Source organism: Rattus norvegicus, chromosome 3 (assembly GCF_036323735.1).
Source record: "Rattus norvegicus strain BN/NHsdMcwi chromosome 3, GRCr8, whole genome shotgun sequence".
NCBI lineage: Eukaryota > Metazoa > Chordata > Mammalia > Rodentia > Muridae > Rattus > Rattus norvegicus.
The window spans coordinates 26,968,613-26,996,353 of record NC_086021.1 but is presented as its reverse complement, the minus strand read 5'-3'; the positions used below and the strand labels follow the sequence as shown (position 1 = coordinate 26,996,353).

The 27,741-nt window shown below is 36.1% G+C and overlaps 1 protein-coding gene and 1 long non-coding RNA gene across 4 annotated transcripts in view; one reads left to right on the top strand and one right to left on the bottom strand.

The window, feature by feature from the left end:
• Positions 1-18,080, top strand: part of Hnmt (histamine N-methyltransferase) — a 32,018-nt gene extending 13,938 nt beyond the window's left edge. The window contains exons 3-6 of the mRNA NM_031044.3: positions 9,577-9,684; positions 10,817-10,950; positions 13,493-13,586; positions 17,390-18,080. Of these exons, the coding sequence (NP_112306.1) occupies positions 9,577-9,684; positions 10,817-10,950; positions 13,493-13,586; positions 17,390-17,751 (698 nt within the window). The 3' untranslated portion in view covers positions 17,752-18,080. The remainder of the gene's footprint in view (positions 1-9,576; positions 9,685-10,816; positions 10,951-13,492; positions 13,587-17,389) is intronic.
• LOC134486056 (uncharacterized) overlaps positions 1-27,741 on the bottom strand; it is a 176,293-nt gene that overhangs the window by 55,498 nt on the left and 93,054 nt on the right. For all 3 annotated transcript variants that reach the window (XR_010064729.1, XR_010064731.1, XR_010064730.1), the window contains exon 2: positions 12,751-12,904. This is a non-coding gene — a long non-coding RNA (uncharacterized LOC134486056). The remainder of the gene's footprint in view (positions 1-12,750; positions 12,905-27,741) is intronic.

Sequence of the window (27,741 nt, the reverse complement as noted above, 5' to 3'; positions counted from 1 at the left end):
ACCACTTAGTGCTTATGTTCTTTGGTTATTTCTTTGGCTATTTCTTAATTTCAGAAATATGAGAAGAAAGTTGCCAGTGCAGTCTTTTCTTTTGCAAAACTAGTGTTTATCACAGCTATTTGTATATGTATATGATAAGATATTTAAAAAATCTCATGATTTATTCATAATCCAAGCAATTATTAGGACTCTATACAGCTCAAAAGAAAGTAAATTGATAGAAAACTCCATTGAGTAGTTTTAAAATAATTTCCCTCATCTGTAGCACTGTTATTTACAAATTATATGTTCTAGTGATGGAGAAATGTATGAAACAAATATGTGAATAAAAATAAGCCATGATGAAATCATAGAGAAGACAAATCATGGACAGAGCCTTAAAGCCAACTTTTACAGTGCCCAACTGAGCTTTATGTATGTATGCTTTAATAAGAAGCAATGAACAGCCAGGAATAGGTTTGTTGTTCTTTGTTGTTTTGTTTTTGTTTTTCAGGGTTTCATAGTCATGTCAGATTGACTTTAGCAGTTGCTTTTTTTTTTTTTTTTTGAATGGTAACATTATTTCTACTCTAAATCTGATAGAATGTGCTTTTTGGTCCATTTCTTAATATCGATGTTTCCTTAAATTAAAATTAAACTTGGTAGGGTTTTGCTACTAACTATCATTTAATTTTTATAGGTGTTATTTCATGTTAGATGGCACATGGAAGACAAGAAGTCTGTAGTGTTTTTGGAAAGCAGAAATGCTAATAAAAAACAGTTCTACTAACTTAACACTTATGCTCTAGAAAGAAGTTATTGGCAATATATTCTCCTTGTTGTGGACTTTGCATATATGACATTTATGTTTTTTCAGTTATTATATTCCAGTATAAGAAAGTATTACAAGTATTAGCCAGAACAAAATCCAACAATTTAATTCTATTCAGTGTTTTATTTGTGGTTCCATTATGGTAGGAACTCATAATCTTTTGGTAATAATTTTATTGCTATCAGTTGAGAGTACTTGGGTGGTTTTTGTTATGTAACACAGCATTTGTTTTTTTATATAAAACCAGCAATTCTATAGAAGGTCAGAAATAGGACAAAAATGTAATTTATCCTTACTTACAAATAACTTAAACGCTATTTATTAGGTAGAATAAAGGCCAGGATCCAACAATTTGTACAAAATGAATGTAAAAATTATTAACCTCATGAAAAAGAAATTATAATTTAGTAATGACCAAATACTTGAAAATTTGATTATTATATATTTTTTTTTGTTGGTAGAGAGATAGCCCAGTGGTTAAGAGAATTCACTGCCTGCTCTTCCAAAGGACTAGGGTTCGATTTGCATTACCCAGTGGCAGATCATAGCTGTCTGTAACTCCAGTTCTAGGGATCTGACACCCTCAGACAGACATACGTTCAGGCAAAACATCAGTGCACATAAAATAAAAATAAGTAAATTTAAAGAAAGTTTAATAAAAAATATAATCTTAGCACCTTTTAATTTCATCTCCTTTCTCAAATAAAATATTAAGAGAACACAGAAGTTTATTGATATTAGCTGTTAGGTCAGCAAATGGGCTGGCATATCTGTTAAGTTAAGATAACAGCAGAATAAATATAATTAGAATGGGTACTAAACGGTCTGAAGTGTAATGGTAGTACAATGTCTTTCCAGCAATACAAGTGTGTGCTGTGTTCTGAGGAGTGCAGCAAAGGCAGACTGTCCCTGATTGTCCCTGAACAGAAATACCACTCAGATTGTATAGGTTCATGGTGCTAAGTTAAACTTTGGACAATTGTTTTACAAAGCAGAAACTCCAGTAAAGACAGACCAGGGCTGCTTTTCCTGAGTGACTACTAACCAGGGTCATCATGCTTGCTTGCTGTAATTATTCTTTTTCTGATAAGAAATACAGGACTTAATTAGTGGCTGTCAGCCAATGTTGTCTTTTCTTAAACTGACTGGCAGAGACCTGCTCTTTTAGCTAAGTTTCACTTTTATGTAATTTTTTTAAAAACACAATTTTATTGATAAATTGTTTGTAACATTGGTTTATTACTTCCATTTCTTACTTCACTAGGAGATGGCAGAGAGCAAAGATTAATGTTTTACTATGTAGATCAATAAATTGAGAATGATGAAAGACAGAATTTAGGGATGAGAAACAAGAAAACATAAATTGAATGTATTTATTGCTGCCTTCGAATTTTTCTTGTTGAAAAACCTGAAAAATATCTATTCCCAGGAATTGAAAGGCCAAGAAAGCGATTTCACAGTTCACTGTAAGGGTTTGGCAATAAGTAAACCTGCTAGGAAGTGGAAGTAAATGTGCAGAGAGTCAATTATCTGTTACTTTAATACTAGCATAAAGAGGGAGGAAACCCAACCTGTTCACATGTATTAGAAAAGGGCTTAGGTACTAATATCTTGAATGTTTGGGCTATTAGAGTTGCTTATAGTCCAAAAATCTATGGTTTTTGAGTAGCCTTTTAGGTGGGAAAGAGGTAAGCCTCTCTCCATTCACATGGCTGTCAATATGTTTGTTTCTGTTGAAGACACAAATTTTTTAAATTTAAGTTTTTTTTATTTAATATATTGAGGTCATATTTTTTCCTCTCCCACTGGGCTTCTAGACATTCATTCCACCTTTAGATGAGGTTTTAATTATATAGAACTTAAGAAAGTTCTAATTTGAATCACTAATAAATAGCAAAATAGCAGTTACTGAGAAAAATGTAGACCTGGTGATGTAGTCTATAAAATTTAGGGCTATCTACAAGCATTTTACACATTTGGGAGAATGGATCACAAGTGTACATGACATTGTAGCCAATGTTTTAAAAGCCAAGCAAGCAAGTTTCTTTGAGCTAATTTAATAAGGCTTGAAAAATGAATGATGAAGAACAAAATGAAAAAAAATCATCATTTGTAAATTAAGGGTATATTTGAGATGGACTGATTGCTTACTGGTTAGTAGCCACTGCTGCCCTTCCAGAGGCCCAGACTAGATGCCCACCACCCGCATGGAAGCTCACAACGCCTGGTAACGCCAGTCTCAGGGGAGCCAATGCCCTCTTTTGGGCTCTGAGGACATGATACACATATATTGCATAGATACCCAAATACAGATGAACACACATGAAATAATAAAATAATTTTAAACATTAAAAATATTAAGTACTTAGAAAAACAAATAAGTTCAGTTGTATAGCTATAGAATTAGTAAGAATGAAGCAATGGTCTGGCATTATACAAACACACATATACATGTATACACACAATGTATACATATACATATATAAATGCATATACATATATGCTACCTACCTTCCTACATACACACACACACACAAACACACACACACACACAAACACACATACACACACACACACACAAACACACACACGGATCATGATGTGGTATTGAAATTTTCCTAAAATACACATTTGTATCTTGCAGATCCCTGTCCCTGTTGGGATATAGTCTATTAATTGGATAATGGGGTTCTAAATGACCTTTGCTATTAAGTAAGACAATACAAATTAGTTTTCAAACATTAGGGTGGGAAGACAGTTCAATGGTTAAGAGCATTCCCTGCTCTTGTTGAGGCATTTGGTTTCACGTACCCATGTCAGGGAGCTTATAAGATCCTCTAACTCCAGCTTTAAGGGATTCACTGTGCTCTTCTGACCTGTGCTGGCACATGCATACACAAGGTCCATGTTGGTAATCTGAATTATGTCGTTGATCAAATAAAGAGAGACAGTTGAGAATGTAATACGACTTTGTAGCAGAAAGGGGATCTGCCTCAGAGGACTGAACCCCTATCAGTTTTGTGGAAGTGTAGTTATTAATTGTTACAGGAAAGTTAACTTTAGAGTAAGTCAGGTTCCTCTACCAGATCTGTTCTGTTCTATGTGCTGCCTGAGGAACACATGACTGATGCATTTCTCAATCCTTACTGTACAGCATTTACAGTGTTCAGTAAGACAAAAATTCCAAGTTTTGTGACTGAAGTCATGAGAAGGCCATATATTTCTGGATCCTTCAGAAATACAGCTCCATAAATCACAGATAACAATCACTGATCAGATATAAAAGATTTCTTCACAGTTTTGTTGTACCTAAAAACAATCCCAATTCTTTGTTCCAGATACAATGGCTTTACTAATTTTCCCACTACAGGTATGCATAGACACATACATACCACATAACTAAAAGCAAACAAAAAAATCTTTAAAAATGTTTTTGAATTAATATATAATAGCTACAATTTGTTGTTGCAGGATATGTGATCACACTGTAAAACCTGAGATTGTCTTATTTACTGAAAAAACCTGTTACACATTTAATCCTTCTGTTTGGAATCCTAAACAATGAAGATAAAGTTAGTTTGTAGAAGGAAGCATCCATGCTTGAAAATGATGTCCAGTTGAGTGTCAGACAAAATCAGAGAAAGATTTGACAGAATAGGATATGCTCAATTCTCATGAGAAGAGAGAAAGTAAAGAGAAGCTATTTGAGGGGCAGTACAGAGAAAAAAGAAGGCAGTTTTATTAAAACAATTGTACAGAGACAGGCTGAAGAGAGAAGAAGCTAGATAGAGATAAAGGCAGAATGAACCAGAGAATAAGAAGTCAGAAGATTAGAATAGATTGTCAAAGATAATATGAAGTCAAGCAGAACAATTCAGTAAGAAACTGAGAGAAGCCAGATTGAATCAGTCAGCTTGGAGAGGTGTTTGAGCCAGAACAACTGAGTTGAACCAGTGAGCCAGAGTTTAGAAAGAACAAGAAAAGGTGAGTTTATTTAGTAGCAAGTCTCAAAGTCTGAAAACATTCTAGACCTAAATTAGATTGTACAGAGTCTAGAAGCTTCCAGGACCATGCCTAGGTTAGTGGATGGAGGCAGTAACAATTACAATCAGGGGATAAAAATATATTTACAATTTATTCAATACCTATTAAATATCATTAACTATGAAAAATTATCTCCATCTGTTGTAATATTTATAGTAATTCTTTATCATAAACTATAGTAGGCCTATTTTATAGATATGAAACATAAGGACAGAAAGATCGATAAATAGGTAAATGAAGTTTATGAGCAGGGAGCTTTCCAGAATTCACTAACACATTTGTCTTGTTTTGTTTGTTTGTTTGTTTGTTTTTGTTTCTACTTTAGATGAGGTCTCATTGTATAGGCCAGTCTGGACATGTACTCCTGATCCTGCTGCCTCTGCATCCTTATTGCTTAGGTTACAAGTATGCACCACTATACCTGACTAGACATTTTTAAATGTTTTTTCCTCCTTTTTATGCTGGAATAGTAATATCCAAGCACTGTATTTTTAGAAGAAGAAGAATAGAGGAGTTGAACTATTACTGGTTTGTTGTTTATGAGAATATTACTTGATACTTTCTAGGTGTTACTATGTTTTATTTTCCTACCCTCTCTTGGGGGCTTCATTTAACACTGAAGAAGCTAATGTTCAGACACCTGAGATCTTAAAGGGTTTTTAATATATTTATCACCTCTTGCAGAAAAGAGGGAGGAAGAATTATAGGAGCCAGAGGGAACAAGTACATCACAAGAAAATCCACAGAATCAACTGAGCTGGGCTAATAGGGGCTCACAGAGATTGAACTGAAAGCCAGGAAGCCTGCATGGGTCCTCTGCATATGGTTTTGTAGCTTGGTTTTCTCATAGGACTCATAGCAGTGGGAGCAGGAACTGTCTCTGACTCCTTTGCCTCCTTTTGAGACCCTTTCCTTCTATTGGGTCTCCTTATTCAGCCTCGATAAGAGGAGAGGAGCCTAGTCTCCATTCAATTTGTCATGTCATGTTTGGTTGATATCGCTGGGAGGCCTGCCCTTTTCTGAAGGAAAATGGAGGAGAAATAGATGAGGGGTGGGAACTGGGAAGAGAGGAAGGAGGAGAAACTATAGTTAGGATGTAATATAAGAGAGAAAAATAGATGTAAAAAAATGATATTTATCACCTGGTAGAATGTAACAGAGTTAGGAGTGGAAATAATACAAACTTGGGTCTAACTTTTCTTAAACCCTTAATTGCCTTTAGTAATTCTATTTATTAAAGGGAACTGAAACCATAAATACCATGCACAACCTACCAGAATGGAATTACTGTATTCGATTCAGTAATTTGTTTGTAATTTCTTGAACTTCAATTAAATCTGTCTTCTTTATGTTGACCCAAGATTTGCCTGTGTCTTCTGTTTTCTGATTCTTTAATGATATTTATGATTTTTTAGAATGTTATGTTCTGAAATTCATCCAGGTCATTCCCATTGGGGAGTATTTCTACACTATCAGTAGTCTCTAAAGGGGCTATATTTATTGTTCTCTCATATTATTTGTGTTTTTATATGGGACTGGGGCATGTGGATTTATTTGATTGGTCATACATTTCATATAAAATTCTTATTTGTGTGTTTTGCCTGGAGACTTGGTTCTATTCGTGCTGTTGAAAGAACTTTATTGATTTCATGTCAGGTAGGAGGACTGATCGGGTCAGTCTTCACCTACTCAGTGTTGATTATTGATTGATGATCCTGGGGTGATTCCAATTAATTGGCAATTTGTATGATACAGGAGTCTTAGGTTTATAAAATTGCTTGGTTTTAGTTGAACAAAGTCCCCTGGGAAGTTCTTATCTCAAAAGGGGTGGGGGATTAGGACTCCTTGAAAAAGCATGGAAGAGTGTGGCTTCTGGCAGGACCTGGGCTTGAGGCACAGTTGGACCTGGGTCTGATTCAGCAGGATAACATTTGGATATGGATCCTGTCTGTGCCTGGGCAAGAGAACATGCAGAAATAGATTTTACATTGGTTTTGAGAGGCAGAAAAGAATGGGTAACATTGGTATTAGATAAGGGTTGTGAGTTAGACTCAACAAGAGTACTCACAAATGCAGTTCCTACATGAGGCTGGGCACTGGGAGAAGGGATGGGAAGGAACTGAATCATACACAGAGAACTCACAGATTGGCTCCCACCTGGGCTGAAAATAATAGTGTGGAGGGAGGGTCCTTTCTTTCTGATGTTCTTGAACTGATCTTGATATGGTTTTAGTCAGAGCAAGGGCAATGCTAGTAGAACTGAAAAAAGAAAGACTTGTTTATTAGAAAAAATGCTTGATACCAGAGAAGCAGAATAAGGAAGTTCTAAAGCCTACTGATTACAGATGATAAACAGCATAGGTAAAGGTTTCAAGGTAATACTTAATTTTTTTGTATAAAAGTTTGTTGTATGAATGTATATATGCACCACATGTATGCCTGGTTCCAGTGAAGGCTAGAAATGGAACTGGAATTACAAATGCTTGTAAGATATCATGTGGATATTTGCAACCAAATTCTGGCCCTCCTCAAGAGCTACAAAGGATCTTAACCACTGTACCATCTCTCTAGTTCCATGAAACCCTTCAGAGTAAACTACAGTACAAGGGAAAACTTGAAATATTGCTTTTCATGTTGTTGAGAAAGAAGCACACATAAATCTATTTTGTTTTTTAAAAATATTTTTTAGAAAAAAATAATCATACCCTTTCATTTTCTATCTCTAGTCCCACCTGTGTATTTCATCACATATTTTTCTCCTGACCTCTTATTCTTTAATTATTACTGTTACACACATAAACATACACATACACACATACTCATTTCACAGATTTATTTATTCTTATACAATATATCCTGATTATAATTCCTCTCTTTATACTCCTTCCCAGTTCCCTCCAGATCCACCCCCTCATTACAAAGGAACATGCTTCTAAGGGATAACAGCCAACCATGACAAAATAAAAGATAAGACAAAGCAAAAAATATATAGAAGTTGGACATAGCAACCCAGGAGGAAAAGAGAACAGAGCAGGCACAAAAGTCACAGATACTTGCTCTCACATTAAGAAGTTCTGTAAAAATACTAAGCTAAAACTATATAATATATACATGATTCAGATCCACATAGGCTCTGTACTTGAAGCTTCGATCTCTGTGAGCTCATAGGTGGCCTTGCTTGGTTCAGAGATTCTTGTTCTCCTGGTATGCTGGCCAGTTTTACGTTGGCTTGTCCCAAGCGACTATCAGTTGTAAAGTCAGACCCTCTGTTGAGAAAAGTGCCTCCACCAGATTGGCTTGTTAGAATGTCTATGTGGTATTTTCTCTTTTGATGATGGATGAGGGAGGATACAGCCCACTGTGGACAATGTTGTCCTTGGACAAGTGGCCCAGGGTCCTATCAGAAAGTAGGCCTAACAAGCCACAAGGAGAAAGCTAGTAATCAACTGTACTATGGCTTCTGTCCCAGTTCCCTCTTCCAGGTTCCTGCTCTGGCTTTTCTTAGTGATTTAGAAGATGCATAAGGTAAAACAAATTCTTTCCTCCCCAAGTTACTTTTGGTCATGGTGTTTTATCACAGCCATAAAAAAAAAATCTAACTAAGACAATCTATCCAAACTTCATTTTACTCATCAGAAAATGATAATAGTAGCAGTAGTAAATAATAATAATCAACAATAAATAATAATAATACCTAATTCATTCATATGGTGGATAAATATTGAGATGATATAAAGTACAATATAAAATATGGTTGACAATGAATAAATATTATTGGTTCTTTATGTGTTTCTTTGAACCTCTCTGTTTAAAACTGTTTCATTTTTTCCTATTGCTGATACATCCAAATTAAGTTAGACATTCTTATTTAGTTAGGTTACATGTTGACTTTCATTAAAATGTAAATATCTTTTGACAAAATATGAAATGATGTTAACCTATAAAATTTTGGTGTGAGTGGCATTGACAGAATCTTCCCAAAGTTAGACATAATGAGCAACAAAAGCATATGGCACAGTATTATGAGACAAAGCCTTAAGGGTCTGCTGTAGCTGGTGTGTGTGTGTGTGTGTGTGTGTGTGTGTGTGTGTGTGTGCAAATGGAGGTGTTAAGAAACAAATTTCAGGATTGACAAGTCCTTAAATTTGATCAGCAAGTGTTCTAACCCCTTCCCCCCACCCCCAAGACAGTAGTTTTTGAAGAGAGCACTTGGTACCTGGCATGAATTTTTTAAAAAAATATCTGACATTTTTATATTCTGTATGTACATCCCTTAACTTTTTACTTTAAATATTCTTTTAAGTTTTCTTCTGTATTAAATTAGTTATCAGTTCCAAGTTGTGCTTTTCTCATATTTTAATATTTCTGGCTTAAGTATATTTCTCAATTGACAAATAGTTAAAATTATATTTGACTACAGCAAAACTTAGTGATTGCCTCCTTTAGTCCCTGGAAGCTTTGAGTCAGTGAGCAGTAACAGATATAAGTGGAGATTATATGAATGAAAGAATAAGTGAATGGTATTCATACTCCTTCTTATGCTGAGTTATTATTTCTACTTCAAATCCAGTGCTTGAACATCGTAGATATTAAGGGAATGCAACAGTTGAATGTTAATTGTTTTTGCAATTCTTTGTAAATGTAACTCAACAAGTAAATCAATTCAAGTTGTTCTTAATTGTCACATTCAATGTAGCTTGTTCTATTTATTTACCTTTTAGGTGAAATTGACCTTCAGATTCTCTCCAAAGTCCAGGCTCAGTACCCAGGAATCTGTATTAACAATGAAGTTGTAGAGCCAAATGCCGAACAAATTGTCAAGTACAAAGGTATATGTTAAATTCTATTTTCAGAGGCTTAGCTTCTCAGTTTGTCTTTTGTTTGTGTTTGTATATATGTGTTCTTCAAATTGTTAATAACACAATGACTACTATGTATTTGTTACATTTATTTAGAGAAAAACTTAATTAATTCTTAGAAAACAGGAACAAAAAGACCTGAAGCTACAGACAGTGAATTTCTTGACTTCATTGATTAATCTGTTTTATATCAAATTTCTACTCATAAAAATCTGCAGTCGATTTAATCATTATACTACAGTAATATAGCCTGTATTTAACCACATTCTCACATTTATTTCTTAGTTTTTCCTTCCACTTCCAAGTTTGTCTAGTACTACGGGAAAAAAAAGTCTAGACAAACCTTCTGATTTCCTTAGCTAGCTACATAATAAAGAAAAAGTGCCATTTTTATGTCCGTATATTAAGGTTCTCTAATGGAACTGAATTGATAGAATTTACATATTATGTATATATATGTGTGTGTGCGTGTGTGCGTGTGTGCGTGTGCGTGCATGCGTGTGTGCGTGCGTGTGTGTGTGTGTGTGTGTGTGTGTTGGGGAGGGGAGTGTAGCAGAGTGGCTTACAGGATATGTTCTTTCTAATGTAACGGTGGCTTTCTTTGGATACAAGGGCCCACAAATCCAGTAGCTGTTCAGTATGTAAGACTGAATAACTCAGCTGGTCTTTAGTCTGGATTGGAATCCCAGAGAAGTAGGTAAAATACTTATAAAGTCATAAAAGTAAAGGAATATCTTAGCAGCACAATAGATGAACTTGTCAGTGAAAGTTAATACAAACAGACAAAAAAGCTTCCTTTTTTTCACATTCATTTATGTGGGCTACCACCAGAAGATATGGTCTTAGATTCATAGACCCATTCTGACCTCAAATGATTTGGATCTAGGGTGGGCATTCCCACACCAAGTGATCCAATCAAGACTGCCCCCCCCCACACAAGTTTGCCCAACTTCTTGGATTTCAGTTAATTCTTGAAGTAGTTTAGTTAACAATGAAGATTAGCCATCATAGTCTTCTAACATTCATTGCATTAAAAATTTAAATGAAAATAATGGGTTCTGTAATTAAAATTGATTGAAGGCCACCTTTTCTGAGTATTTAGAGCTTGTAGCAAAGACATCAAACATGGAGAACATAAAATTTGCTTGGCATAAGGAGACATCATCTGAATATCAAAAACGTGTAGTGGAAGAAGACGAAGAACCTCCAAAGTGGGACTTTATTCATATGATTCAGGTAGGAAATGGTCTCAAAATATACCACCAAAAAGATATTTTCCTCAAGTTTGTATGAAGAGTGCACAAAATGAAAATGTTTTATTTCTAGTTTTATAAGCAACCACTTTCTGCCTTAAAAGGAAAATACAAATATTCTTTGACATATGAAAAGATACTTGTTTAGAACTATAAAGTGATAATAATATATCCTAGTGAGTTTTCAATGGCTCTGTTGGCATAGATGGCCAGTATGTATGTATCTATCTATCTATCTCCACCTTTATCTATGTCTCTATTTCTACCTCTACCTATATCTATATCTTAAATATTTCAGACATTTTCAGAAACTTCTAGTTTTTCCATTAGTAGGTATCTTCGATAGTATACATATAATAAAAGGGACATATTTTATAATATTAGGTCAATAATATGTTACTTAAGTGAGCCAATCATTTAGAAGGACTTTACTTCTATGACTTAGCAGCAGTGGATAATCAGCAATATTATTGAGTAAACGCCATAAGGCTTCAATTCTAGGCATCACTGAAATTTATGAATAATAAAGAGTATATCAGTGTTGTAATCCTTCTTACAGTTCAAATATCATTGAATTCAAAGAAGTAGAATCATAAAAACCAAAAAAGAAAAAAATTTAGTTCAAAACTCAGCATATTTAAGCAGTTCCAAGCCTATATTTCCTTAGAAAACAAATCTTTTATGTTCCAGGAGACAAGTAGCATATTTATTAATCATACATTATTTCTCTATTAGATGTGTTTACTGCCCTCATGCAGCTGTTTCCTAGTTTTCCTCTCTTTTCTCCTCCTGTCACCTGCTGCTGATCATTCGTTCAATCTTAATCGGTCATACTTTTTAATAAAAAAGCCCCCTGAAAATTAATCTTTTATTATCTGTCCATGTATTCTTGTATTATATTGCTGTTTAAAAACACCATGGCCATGACAACTCTTACAAAGTAAGGCACTCAGATATAATACTATGTATTCTATGAAGGCCTTTCTTTGTCAAACCGACATATTCCACTTCTCTGCCCTTATACATATTTCATAATGGAAAATGCTTTCAGTCTAACTTCAATGGTCTCCACAGTCTATAGCAGTCTCAATCTGTTTAAAAGTTCGAAGTTCAAAATCTCTTTTGAGACTCATGTAATTTCCTATAAAGTCAAAATGATTAAAACCCTATCACATACTTCCAACATACAATGGCACAGAATATGCACTACCATTCCAAAAGGGAGCATAGTGATCAAAACCCATCAGGACAAACTCCAAACTCTGCATCGCTATATCTAATGTCAAAGTATTCTTCAGATCTCCAACTCATTTTAGTTGTGTTGACTGCAACATACTTCTTTTCCTTGGACTGGGTCCATACCTTGTAGCAACTCTCCTCTGCTAATGTCCCATCATGATGGCATTCCCAATATTTTGGAGGTTTTCAACAAAATCCAGGCTTCACTTTCAGAGCTCTGGGCCTCCATGCAGGGATACACCCCTGACACATGCCTGGTTCCAGTGGCTTTCCTTAGTCACTGAGGGAGATTCCATAGCCCCTTTCTTTGAATCCATGACTCTAAAGCCAAACCACATGGCCAAAACTGACAATTCTGCTTGCTGGGGCTAGAACATGCTCCTTCCTTGTTAAATACATTCTTATCAAGCCTAAGCTTTTCTCTAATTCCCATTTACAAGGTGAAAGCTTTGCCGGCCCGGGTCTTGCTCTGATGTCACCACTCTATTCCACTTGGAATCGGGCTTTTCTTTCAACTTTTCATTTTCTTGAGCATTGGACTTACCTTTTTAACAGGTCTTGGTGCTTCTTTTCTCCTCAGACTACATTTTGTACATTTCCTTGCAGAAGTTTAGTCCGTTTTCGTCATGGCAGGAAGCATGGCAGCATGCAGATGGATACAATGCTGGAGAAGTAGTTTGAGAGATCTATACCTGTATCTGCAGGCCACAAGGAGAGAGGGAGAGACATTTGGCTTTGCATGGGCTTTTGAAACCTCAATACCCACCCCAAGTCACGTACTTCCTCCAATCGAGTGCCACCGCAACATTCAGGAATATTAGCCTGTGGAGCCATTTTTGTTCAGACCAGAGGTGGCAAATAGTTGAAATGAATTCTATGGGGTTGGGGATTTAGCTCAGTGGTAGAGCACTTGCCTAGGAAGCACAAGGCCCTGGGTTCGGTCCCCAGCTCCGAAAAAAAAAAAAAGAAAAAAAGAAAAATAAAGAAATGAATTCTATGTTATCTATGTGACCAAGACCAGACCATACCCTTAAGCCTTAAGCCACCTAGTGATAGGTTACCTGTATTAGCTTCTTGGAAGAAACGACAGGTACCCTGAATCAAGTTTCAGTGGAATTACACTTCCTTATCACTGTGGATTATATTACACGAGGAAATGTTTTTTCCCCCCTCAATTACCCTGGCCTTAAATACACAGGGAATAAACTGGCTGTTATTAGATTTCCTCAAGTCTGATCCAAATCAACATAGAGAACCATCTCGTTTCTTTTCTCTTTCCTACTTAGATGCTATATTATGTAAAGGATATCCCAGCCACCCTGAAATTCTTCCACGGTCTCTTAGCTGCCAATGCTAAAATTCTCATTATTCTTGTGTCAGGTAAGCCATTTCAGTCAACCTGGATGTTAAAGTAGTAATTGTAAACAGATGCATGGATACATATGTTTAGAAAAAGTTAGTATATTTTGTCTTTGTTGTGAAATGAGTTTCAAATTAACTTTTAGATTAGTAGAAATGCCATTTGCCACAGGGCTTAGTCTAAAGAATCTAGTGGAAACAAAATCTTTTTGCCTCTATCTATTCAGAGAGCATCTTATAAAGGAGTTAGAGATGACAAATAGAATACATACTGCTTTTGTAGAGGACTGCAGTTTGGTTTTTAGCACCTACTTCAGGTAGTTTACAACTATCTGTAACTCCAGCTTAACATACATATATATCTATCATATGCACATGTATGCACACATACACAAATAAATACAGCTGAAAATATAATAAAACCTTACATAAATGAAAAAAATGAAAGGAAAAATTCTTTGCCTTGTGTTTGTATGTCTGCATCTGTTGCTGTGATAACACACTGACCAAAACAAACTTGAGGAGAAAAATGTTTAAGTGGTTTATAGGTCACAGTCCATCAAGGCAGGAAAGGCAAAGCAAAAACTCAAAGCAGGAACCTGGAGGCAGGAACTGTAGCAGAGATGTCAAAATAATGTTGCTTGCTGGCTTGCTTCTAGCCCTATTGGCCTACTGATGGCTCCATTTATACTGTAAAACAATGTCCTTCCAGCATGCTCACAGGCAGATCTGATGGAGGAAATCCCTCAATTGAGAATCCTCTTCCAAGGTGTGTCTATATTTGTGTCAAGTTGACAAAGAGCAAGCAGCACAGCTTTGCCATATGGAACAGAAAGTTCAAGTGATGGTAGTTTTAACATGAGAGACAAACAAGTACACTGATTATATTTACATATATTGTGTCACTTGAATGGCTTTCCCCCATCTTTGTGATTTACTAAAAAAGTAACTAAAATTTTAATTATTTTAGATGCTCCTGTTCATCTGAATACTATATTATACTAATTTGCATTTCTAAAGCCATTAGCAACATAGTAAATTATAGCTTTTCTTACATACCTATAAGATGTTCCATTTGGCTTACTTTGCTATCCAGTTTTAATTTTCAAGGAAGACATTTAATTCGTTTGTTGCTCCCAGGGTCATAGTGTTGCACAAAGAACACAGGTAAATCTTAGAAAACGAGACACTGGCATGAAGGTCATTTGTAAGATTTCACTGTGAGTGTAGGCGGGATTCAAAGTTAACAGCCCTCCTTTCTCTGTCACTTGAGTATCATTGGCACCCGCCACTCTTCTCTGTCTTTGTAGTAGTTCTTTAATGGATTTCCTGGATTGTTCACTTGTTGCTAAGTGACACTTTTCTAAATACACCACAGTCCTTGTAATCATTACCAGATATCAGCTCCAAGCAATGACACTGTGTACTACAAAATTTGTCTTCATGTATAAGGAGTATTTTTCTAAATGGATGATGCTATTGTGCCTATCACCCCTGGGCTCTACTTCACATGAAGGTTTAGAGCCAGGAACTCTTGCATACGCCCAACTCCCTATGCGTACATTCTGATATACTACTTTTACCTCTAGTTAGTTAAAGTTACTCATTTATATGGGCAAGATCTGGTTTTCCATTTTGAAGAGATTAAGTAAATTGAATCTTTTCTAACTCATGACTAAATTAGGACACTTGGTCAAGAGTACTTTGTATTACGAAGTTAAACCCAGTTTTCAATGTTGTGAAATGTCTTATGATCAGCATCAGTAAAATAGAAACACTATTCTAAACAGAAATTCATCTTGAATTAACATACTTTATACTAATCACAATTCTTCTAATGAATCTGACATTTTGAGCAGTTTCATATTTAATTGTTAGGTATTTGCCAAAAAGAAAAGCATTTTATGGTTTAGAATATGGTATTCTATGTGAATTTTAGAATTGATCAAGTCCTTTTATAGATAGAATAGTCTGCTGGCTGCAGCAAAAAAGTTAATATACCCATAGGTTATTAGCACTAAGAAATCTGAAAACAAAACAGACACAGAGAAGAGTATGAGGACACATGGTGTATGAACAGAGTGTACTTTAACATACATACACTTTACTTCTAAGCCTTAGTTAATTTTAGGCTATTTGCAGAGAGCTAGAAGAGCCATGTTATTTGCATTTATCCATATATGGGATCCAAATGAGCTCTGTGTGTTTTTATATGGAATCAAAAGGTCAGTAAAAGCGACAATAAGCATTTTTTAAAAAAGAATCCTGAGCTAGAAATTATTCAGTTGATGCAATTTATATGGTAGAAATAGTTTCCGCTTTTTCAAACATGTAGTTCACAAGCTTTTATTATTCATTGAAGAATAGGATATTGTCATCTGTAAGAAGTAAGCATTTTTAGTTGATATTGTTCCTGGAAATGAGAGTTAAGAACTAAGAGCGTTCAGTTCACTAGACTAGAACTCAAATAAGGTCTTACTGTTATCATAGTCACTACTTCTGGGAAGAATGTCACATTATCTTCTTCTTAACATAACCACTGAGCAAAACAAGAAAAAATATTCCAGGAATTTCCTTATACTTGTCAGAAATATTAAATAAATATATAATATGAATTATAAAACAAAAAAATCACCTTTTAAAACAGTTTGCTTCGTGCTTAAATAAGATATTGAACCCAGTTATAGAAATATTACTGCCAAATATCTTGTCCATTTTCTATCAGCTTAGTTGACTAGATTATTCCTAGTTCCCTCAGTCATACGCTTTCATGTGTATCCATTAAAAACATGGAGCAAATGGCATTAGATTTTATCCAAAGTATATTGAGTACTCCCTCCCTTCATATCAAAGGCTTTTATGAGCTAAGGAAATTAAAGATCAGTGCCCTTGCCTTTCAGTTTATTACTATAGCTTCGTATAAGCTATGGGTTAACAGAAAATGGTCAACATGTGTTTGAATTCAATTGAATAGTTGTTTATTTGTATTTTGTGATACTGGGACTACAAGGTTCTAAAGTACAACCAAAAGAGAATATTTATTTTCCCATGCATATATGCTGTATATGGAGGTGGTCAGACAAAACAATGTAGGCTAAATAAATAAAACTAATTAGGACAAGAAAGACAGGTTATTCAAGAAAATCAGATCATTTAGTGGTCAGTGTACGATATAGATCCTATTTATTCTGTGTTCCTTTGCTTCTGCTACAGAACAATTTTAACTTAATAAATACTCACTTAGCACTAACTAGCAGAATTTTTTGATTATCAACATGAAAAAATGAACTGAATAGGAAGTATAAACTATTTGAATTTTGTTTTAAGTGATGAATTTTTACACTGAAATATTTCACAGATATGTTTTTTACTTCTTTCTCATGCTCATTCGACTCCAAGTTCCTTGGCTGGCTGGTTAGTTCTTAAATGTGCCAACCTTGCATTTGCTTCAAATCCCTAATAGCTGTTCTTTCCATTTGGAGTAATCTTCCTTGTGATGTCTACATGATTGCTGAGATTTGTCCTCAAATGTTACCACATGAAACAGTCTCTGTGATCACTATAGGTAAAACAGCAATATTTAAATGTCTTTGACCATACTTATTATGCCTTACTCTGTTTTTGGCTTACAATTTATATCATATGATATATTTAATTACCTATTTAATCTTCTCCCTGGTTTTGTTATGCAACTTGAATTAAGCTGCACAAAGGGTATGAATATTGTTTTGTTCTGTGCTCTACTCTAAATGTCTAGTATAATGACTGAGAGAGGCTAAATGAAAGAAAAAATAAAGACAGCATCAACTTTGTTTTTTGCATAGGAACTAGTGGCTGGGAAAAGCTATGGAAAAAATATGGATTCCGCCTACCCAGGGATGACCTCTGCCAGTATGTCACATCTTCTGATCTTGCTCAGATACTGGACGACCTGGGTATTAAGTATGAATGTTACGACCTTTTGTCCACTATGGACATAACAGACTGTTTTATTGATGGTAATGAAAATGGAGACCTGCTTTGGGATTTTTTGACAGAAACCTGCAACTTTATCAAAACAGCACCACTGGACCTCAAAGAGGAAATTATGAAAGATCTTCAAGAGCCTGAATTTAGTGTTAAGAAAGAGGGGAAGGTACTTTTCAACAACAATCTGAGTTTTATAGTGGTTGAGGCAAATGTATAAGTCATGAGTATTCAGAACTCATATTTTGACCAAATGCTGATTTATTTACATATTAAATACATATTATTTAAATATTGAAGTTAAAATTAATCCCATAATAGAATACAATATTATTTCTTATAAATGAAATCTACAAGTTTCCAAGACAACTTAGACTTTCTAAGAACTGAGCCACTTCCAGTTGTGACCTTAAAAGCTAATACTCAGGCTAAACACTGCCCAACTGGAAACATGAGACTTGAGTTTCATTAGCTTACTGATAGTAAAGTTCTTTCCATTTTCTTAGTGTACTGGAAATTTTTAGAATAGTAATAAAATATGTGTCATCCATTCTTTTGAGTAAGGTGATATTTATTGATTCTCTGTTGACAAAACCTAAATATTTCTCTACTTGTACAGAGTGTTAATCTTCTCACTTTCTTCTACAGTAGTTTCTATCATATGTTTTATTAATAGCATCAGAAAATCATGGGCTGGTGGGATGGTTCTTCCAAAGGACCTGCTAGGGTTCAGTTTGGAACATGCATGTGCTGTACCTTCTAACCATTTATGATGTCATCTTTAGGGAATCTGATGTCATATACTGGCCTCTCTGGGAGTCAACACTTATGTGTACATACCCTACCCCACATACATAATTAAAACTAAAATAAATATTTAAAGGATTACTATAAATTTGGTTCTTTGTTTTCTCTAAGTTGTCTTTTGTAACAATCAATTCCATTCACTTTTTTTGTTTTTAAGGTTTAGTTTCTGACACATTTAAAAGGTCCTGTAAAGTTTAAAATACTAATATTTTATAATATATATATATATATATATATATATATATATATATATATATATATATACATATATGTTGGAATTCCTTCTATGCTCCATCCAACAGTAGCAGCATCCAGGTAGGCCTGGCGTACAATAAAAGGAACTGTTTGGCTTCTTCCATTCTCTTTGACTCTTTGCCCTTTTCTGTCTGATCCCTTACTCCCTCCCTCCCTTTCTCCTCCGCCCTTCTCTCCATGTGCTCCTGGCCAGTCTCTTCTCATCTCTTTTTCTTTCTCTCTCTGTCCTTTTTTGTCTCCTCTCTTTCTCTGCCTTCTCAACTCTACTTCCCATTCCCTAAATAAACTCTATTCTCTATTACACCCATCATATTGCTGGTACTGCATTGGGGAGGGATGCCTTAGCTTGGGCCTGCTGAGGTATGTTCTCTCATCATACCATACCATGCTCCACAAAATATATTCTTCATTTTATAAAACATATCAATATATAAAATATATTATACCATATATGATACTATATTTATTTTATAATGTAAAAGTTATATGATAACCTTCCTCCAAAAAGTTACTTTGACAATAAGATTTCAGTCCAAAGCTCCACAAAGGGTATGAGTATTATTTTGTTTTGTGTGCTACTCTAAATGTCTAGTATAATGACTGAGAGTCTAAATGAAGCTAATGTTTTGTTTTAAATAATTCAGTTATTCTAATAATAATAGTATATATTTAAGTTACTAAGTAATTTAGTAATTCATAAATAATTTCTATAATAATAAACTGATAATTCCCATCAGAAGTGAGAAGAAAGGTCCAGGGAGCTATGATTTTTATAGTACAAAGCCTTAACTCATAGTTGATACATTATTTCTTTCCCAGTGAAACAAGTCAATTCAAGCCAGATTAAATATAAAGGCAGGAAGCTGCTATCAGGGAGGTGAGTTCACTCTACCCAAGGAAGGAGACCAGTGGGTTGCTAGGGGGAAGGGGAGAGGGAAGAGAGAGAAAGAGTACATGTAGAGAAAAGGAAATGTAGTGATGAAGAAGAGGAGGAAGAGGAAGAAAAAGAAGAAAGGAGAAAGAAGGAGGAGGAGGAGACAAAGAGAGGAGAAACCAAAATATCTGAGCAAAATATATATAGCAAAGAGCCTCTGGCAGAAGGGCAGCCCCGTCAGTTCAGGATTGGGAATGGGGTATACTAGGTAGGGACTGAGGGATGGTAGGAGAACCTGGAGGCCAGGTCTGTGTTGCTATGTAAAATATGCACCTTGTTCTTGAGTCTGAAATTCAGCGATAGATGGTGTTCTCATTCCCATGATGGCATTATTATTTAGGTTGTGGAATCGTCTCTTTGAAGAGTCTGTGCCCCTTCTTAACCCAAAGTTAATCTCTGTGGCTTAGAATCTATTTATAATGACAAATAATCAAGCTTTGTTTATAATGAGCATAAACTAAACTAATTTTCTTGGACAGCTTAATTAAATTCCTGAATAAAACCACCAAAAGATCGGAATAGATCTGATTCATGAGGATGGAGCAACTTTGACAGAAGAACAGAAAGCAAGACTCCAGAGCAATTACGGTCTTTTGTAGGAAAAGAATGAACATGCTACTTAATGATAGAAATAGATAAGCTTACAGGTTGTTATTTATAAATATGACCTTTTCCTCATCTTTATAGGCCTTTTCTAAAATAATGGAAGGGTAAATAAATTCTCATCTACATTCATTTAATATAACAGGAATATACAATAAAATAAATTAATGGTCAAATTGCCCTCAGCTTGCTGCTCCTCCATTTGGGAGCTACTTTTGCCTGTCAATAAATGGTTTCCACTCTTCTTGGTAGTGCTTCACAACACCAAAATGGCCCCTTTTCCTTGCCAAGAAAAGATTTGGATATGCAAAAAACAGTCTGATTCTTCTGGAGGAATGACCTGCTGGGATGTTGTACACATCCACGTTTATATTTGTAAGCTCCCCTGGCCTGCATCAGATATGATGTCATTGCAGGCTTTTGATAAAAAGTTACTTTTTGTCTAGGCAGAGTTTTTCCCAGGCACAAACATACTTCTGGTCAGCTGGCTAGAGGGCTCAGTATACTCTTAATTTGCTTAATAAAGTGAGCTGATTTATAATTGTCTCACAAGGATCATTTCACACAAGACTTCTTTGTTTGCTTTTTTAATTTTGACTGTTTTTGAGACAGACTCTCATTTTATAGACCATACTTTCTTTAGGTGCTGTGGCCTCTCTGTAATGGCAAGTCTGCTGTATCAGCCTACTGAATGCTGAGATTACAAGGGTAAGCCTTTATCCCTGATTTACTAAATATTATATTACATAGGAAACCATCTCCACACATGCCTAAAACTTAGTATTATTACAGAGTCAATTGAAAATCTTTATTCCAGCTGGCTGGGACCACACAAAGGTATTTGGGTAGACCCAGGTGTCCAGAGCATAGGGTTTTTAAAGGCCCAAATGACATCATGACAGCATTCTCAGGTGGGTAGAGGAGGAAGGGCTTTGCAGAAGCAAGTAGTTTAACAGAAACAGCTAAATTAAGTCTTTAGCTATAGAGGGTTTCCACACAAATAAGTTAGTAGGACATTCTGACCTTGGTTCCTAGAATAAAGTGGGGAAATTTTCCATAGAAAATTTCATCTTATCAAGGAGATGAATTTCTAGATAAACCTGAAATAGTCTCAGCAAGAAGACAAAATGGAGGAAACTTTGCTTTGTCCTCTCCAGTCACAACAGAAAGCCATAGAGCTTCAGTGAATGTAGCTATTGACTTCTTCCTGTATTTCCTGATATCACAAAGGATTTGAGGTAGTCATATATTGACTTACTAACTTTGTTTTTATATTAAGATAAAACCAAAATAATATAAATTTAGAATGTTATTTTGTATATTGTTATGAATCTCTCAGTATAGCATGGTGCCTTGGGAGCTGATAAACAAGATGACTGATAAATTCTTTTTTCCTGAACCATGTGCCTTATACGTTGTGTGTTTAGTTTAGTGTTATAAATATGGCTCAGGAAATTAAACTGGTGCTAGAGCAATTGAAAGGCATACTCGAGGCCCTGAATTTCATCCCCAGCACAACAACAACAACAACAACCAGCAAACCAAAACAAAAAGCAAAGCAACAAAGGAATAAGAACAATAGAAATACTTTAAAAAGAAATAATACCCTCTGCCTAAAATGAGTTGTTTCCCTCAGAATTAGTGTAAACATGAATTTACTTGTAACTCTTTCTGACATTTGCTCTTAGAGGGTATTGTCAAAATCCAAAGATAAAATATACTATGATAAACAGGATTTTAAGAGCTAATACTTTCTTATCATTAAAATTACCAACTTGTAATTGGTCTGCTACCATGAACCAAAAAAAATTAAGTGACCTTTACATTCATAAATTGAGATGAGGAGTTCATAAAGAATTAATATTCATAGACTATAAAACTATGCAGATCCAAGTATATATTTAATGTTTTCAGATATTTATTTAATGATACTTTTGAATGAAAAAAATAAAGAAGGAAAGGACCTTGGTATGGTGGAGGAGAAAGTTTACTGTAGATCTGAGAGAGAGAGAGTAGTGAGAGGCATGTATGTTTGGCAGGTTCAGAGTAGACATAACCAGATGGAACTTGGCCATGTAAGGAGAAGTGGGTGGGGAAAGGGAGAGAAGCTGCTAGCCAAGAGAGGCAGTTTAGGCCAAGAGACTAACCAAGAGACTGGCATAGGCAAAATGGCTGGAATACATAGGGAAGGACAACTTGGGGGAAGGGCAGCCCAGCCTCTGGACTGGAGAAGTTTAGCATAGGGGATAAGTATGCCAACCTGGATGACCCTGTAGCAGATTTAGTATATTAATGTAATAGTATATTAATGGGCACTTTAGTTAGCCATTTATCCAGCTTTGGAGACCTAATTCTTTTTGAGTTTTATTTTGTCATTTAAATAGTTTATTTAGTAGTCTGGTTAGTAGAGTACTTGTCTTCGGCTGCCTGTGGATCATGTCCCAGTGTAGGGGAATGTCAGGGCAGGGAGGTGGGAGGGAGTGGGTGGGTAGGTGAGAGAGCACCCTCATAGAAGCAGAGGGGTTAGGATAGTGGGTTTTTGGAGGGGAAATGGGAATATGGGAAAACATTTAAAATGTAAATAAAAAAGTGCAATAAAAAAAGATGCAACACAGGGAACCACCTTAAAAAAAAAGTAGAACCTCGGCTCCTCTCCAGTACTATGTCTGCCTGCACTCTGCCATATTTCTTGTCATGATGATAATAGACTAAAACTCTGAAACTGTCAGCTAGCCCCAATTTTTTTAATAAGAGTTGCTGTTCTCATAATGACTCTTCACAGCAGTGGAAACACTGCTAAGACAAAAATTTATGTGTGTGTGTGTGTGTGTGTGTGTGTGTGTGTTAAGGAAAAACAAAATAAAGACAAAAGGCTAGTATATAGATGAGCCAATTAAGTTCCTAAAAATGAAATTCTCAACCATGACTTTGTCTGTGAGGTTCAGGAAGTCCAATCTGCCCTCAGGGCAAAGAAATTAATGTTCCATAGCCTTGGATTTCCTAGGTGTCTATGTTTTACACCTTGAAAGTGGTTCTATCTCATCCATGAGTGCTATAAACAAGTGCTGGTCAGCCATCTTAGTTAGGGTTTTTGATGCTGTGATAAAACAGCATGGCCAAAATCAACTTGGGAAGTAAAGGTTTATTTCACCTAACAGCTTGATGGGCTACATCATGCAAGGAAGCAGCAACCTGAAGGCAGAAACTGAAGCAGAAGCCATTGGTAAACTCTGCTTACTGCCTTGCTCCTCATAGCTTGCTCAGGCTAGTTTCTTAAAGCACTCATAACCGGGGTTTTTCACTCCAACAATGAGCTGAGTACTCCCACACCAACCATAAGTGAAGAAAATGCAATGCCAACTTACATACAGACTAGTCTGGTAAGGACACCATTTTTGTTTCTTTTAAATTGAGGTTTCCTCTTATAAAATGATTCTACTCTGTGGCCATTTTACATAAATTAGCAAGCATGTCAGCAGACAGATGGATATAACAATTCACAGGTCATCCAGAAATGGATTAGACCAGTTTCTCTTAGAAACTATGAAATAGATTTGTTAAAAATGACTAGTAGGTGGAGCTGGAGAGATGACTCAGCAGTTGAGAGTACTGACTGCTCTTCCAGAGGTCCTGAGTTCAGTTCCCAGCAACCACATGGTGACTCACAACCATCTGTAATTGGATCCAATGTCCTCTTTTGGTGTGTTTGAAGACCGCAACAGTGTACTCATATAAATAAAATAAACCTCAAAAATATTAAGAAAATGACTGAGAGGTAATTTGTATAGCAAATCTGAAACACTTCACCATTTATTTACTCAATCAGGAAATAATACATTCTCCAATATTTACTAAGGTTCTCATTTGTGTAATTTATCTGCAGTGAGGAAATTACTGCAGTTAAAAGCACTTGTGGGTTAGTGAAATGGAATAACATGGAAAAATGCTTGCTACCAAATCTGATGAGCTGAGATAATCTCCAGGATCCTGTAATGGGAAGAAACTACCAACCAATTTCCACAAGCTGTACTCACATATAAGATAATATTTGAAAATTTTAGATATGATTAAAAGAAAACTTCAAGCTCTGTTGTAACAGCTTCAGCTGTCAACCTCACACAATAAAGTCCTTTGGCAAATAGGAACTTCAACTGATGAAGGACTTGGTCAGATTGACTTGTATCATTTTCAAAACTGATAATTGATGTGAAAAGGCCCAACCACCTAGTCTTGAGTTGCCTAAGGACCTGACAGAACACAAGAGGAGGATGGGATAAGCCATTGAGAAGTGTTCTTTAGTTTCTGCTTTTATTTCCTGCCTTAGCTTTCCTCAATGATGGACTTTAACCTGTTAGAAGAAATAAACCCTTCCCTTTTCAAGTTGCTTTCATTCATGATGTTTATCCCAGAAAAAAAAAAAGCAACCCAGGAGACCTCACATTCAATTATTAGTAAATAAAATAGACTTGCTATAGTGGTTTGAATAGGTTTGGCTTCCATAGACTCATGTGTTGACTGCTTGGCCCACAAGGAGTTACGTTATTAGGCAGTGTGTCCTTGTAAGAATAGATGTGGCATTGTTGAAGGAAGTGTGTCACTGTGGCATTGGGCTTTGAGATCTATGCTCAAGCTGCACATAGTGTGGAAGAGGCCCTCTACTTGGCTGGACTTAGATCAAAATGTAGAACTGTCATCTCCTTCTCCAGCACCATGTCTGCCTAAAAGCTGCCTTGCTTCCTGCCATGAAGATGGACTGAACATCTGAAAGTATAAGCTAGCCCCAATGAAATGTTTTCCTTGTAAGAGTTGCTGTGGTCTTGATGAATGAATGAAAAAACAATCTAAGACACGTATGTGAATAAGAGTGAACAAGAGGACCTAGGTTCAATTCCCAGTGACAGCACACTACTACCTGTAACTACAGTTTCAGGGGTCCAGCACCTTTTTCTGGCCTCTGAGGGTACTGGGCATACAACTGATACATAGGTACATGTAGGCAAAATACTTAATATATGCAAAAAACTTTTAAAAATATTAAAGGTCAATGTGAATAGGGATTTATTTAAGTAGAGTATAATTGAATAATGTGTGTAAAACTTTGAGAGAAAAATACTCAAAGAAATGCCCTTGGTCCTGCTAAGACTGAATCCCCAGTGAATGTGATTGTTGGGGGGGAGGACGGTAATGGGGGAGGATGGGGAGGGAAACACCCATATAGAAGGGGAGTGAGAGGGGCTAGGGGGATGTTGGCCCAGAAATCGGGAAAGGGAATAACAATCAAAATGTAAATAAGAAATACTCAAGTTAATAAAGAAAAAAATAAGAACATAAAAATCTAAAAATGAGAGTCTGTTATGTGTCAGGCTATATAAAATTCTTTTTAAATTTTATTTAATTTTCACAAAATAATTTATTATTTTTTCATATTTTTCTAATATAAACTCAGGGACTTGATAGATTTAGACTGATTTGACCAAAGTATAAGCTAAGAAGTAGTAGAACTGGGCATTTCTACAATTGTCTCCCTTCAAAGACCAAGTCAAGTGCCTAACAGGGTCTGTGTGCTTCTAAAAGGCATTATCATTCTGAGAAGACCACATTTACTGACTATTCAAATGAGAATAGCAGTGAGCATATGTCTACACCACAGTGTTCACTTTTAAGGTATCACATGGTACCCATAAAAAAACAAATTTAGTCACAGCTGAGGAATGCCGAATGGCTGAGAAACACCTAAAGAAATGTTCAACATCTTTAGTCATAAGGGAAATGCAAATCAAAACAACCCTGAGATTTCACCTCACACCAGTGAGAATGGCTAAGATCAAAAACTCAGGTGACAGCAGATGCTGGCGAGGATGTGGAGAAAGAGGAACACTCCTCCATTGTTGGTGGGATTGCAGACTGGTAAAACCATTCTGGAAATCAGTCTGGAGGTTCCTCAGAAAATTGGACATTGAACTGCCTGAGGATCCAGCCATACCTCTCTTGGGCATATACCCAAAAGATGCCTCAACATATAAAAGAGACACGTGTTCCACTATGTTCATCGCAGCCTTATTTATAATAGCCAGAAACTGGAAAGAACCCAGATGCCCTTCAACAGAGGAATGGATACAGAAAATGTGGTACATCTACACAATGGAATATTACTCAGCTATCAAAAACAACGACTTTATGAAATTCGTAGGCAAATGGTTGGAACTGGAAAATATCATCCTGAGTGAGCTAACCCACTCACAGAAAGACATACATGGTATGCACTCATTGATAAGTGGCTATTAGCCCAAATGCTTGAATTACCCTAGATCCCTAGAACAAAGGAAACTCAAGACGGATGATCAAAATGTGAATGCTTCACTCCTTCTTTAAATGAGGAAAAAGAATACCCTTGGCAGGGAAGGGAGAGGCAAAGATTAAAACAGAGACTGAAGGAACACCCATTCAGAGCCTGCCCCACAGGTGGCCCATACATATACAGCCACCCAATTAGACAAGATGGATGAAGCAAAGAAGTGCAGACCGACAGGAGCCGGATGTAGATCGCTCCTGAGAGACACAGCCAGAATACAGCAAATACAGAGGCGAATGCCAGCAGCAAACCACTGAACTGAGAATAGGTCCCCCGTTGAAGGAATCAGAGAAAGAACTGGAAGAGCTTGAAGGTGCTCGAGACCCCAAAAGTACAACAATGTCAAGCAACCAGAGCTTCCAGGGACTAAGCCACTACCTAAAGACTATACATGGACTGACCCTGGACTCTGTCCCCATAGGTAGCAATGCATATCCTAGTAAGAGCACCAGTGGAAGGGGAAGCCCTGGGTCCTGCTAAGACTGAACCCCCAGTGAACTAGACTATGCGGGGAGGGTGGCAATGGGGGGAGGTTTGGGAGGGGAACACCCATAAGGAAGGGGAGGGGGGAGGGTGATGTTTGTCCGGAAACCGGGAAAGGGAATAACACTTGAAATGTATATAAGAAATACTCAAGTTAATAAAAAAAAAAAAAGTATTTAAAAAAAAAAAAACACCAAATTTAGGGACTAGACAGAGATGAGGCTAAAACTTTTTTCAGTTTAAAGTTCAAATTTTATATGTGTTTCATGAATATGTATTCATGTGCATACACACACACACACACACACACACACACACACACACACACACACACAGAGACAAGAAGGTGACATCAAGTTTCTTCTCATCTTAGTTTGAGACATGGTCTTTCACTGAACCTGGAACTCCTCAATTTACTTGTGCTGGATTGGCCAGAGCTCCAGAGTTTCACTGTGTCTGTTTCTCTGGCACTGATATTACAATATGCATTGATGTACCAGTTTCCAGGTATGTTCTAGGGCTATAAACTCAAGTCCTCATGCTTATACACAACACACTTTACGAGCCCTGTTTGCTGCTTTAAAGACCAAATATTTTATGTCATCGTATAGACACCCTAGAGATGAACACTGTAATATAAATGTGAGAATGCAGACCTAGATGATTTGTGTGTATGTGTGTTGTATAGCAGTTTCATCTAAGACAGAACGTTTTATCCTTCAGGGAAGCTCATTAAGTTTCAAAACTCAAAATAGGTTTAGAAAGTTCCTGAAAAT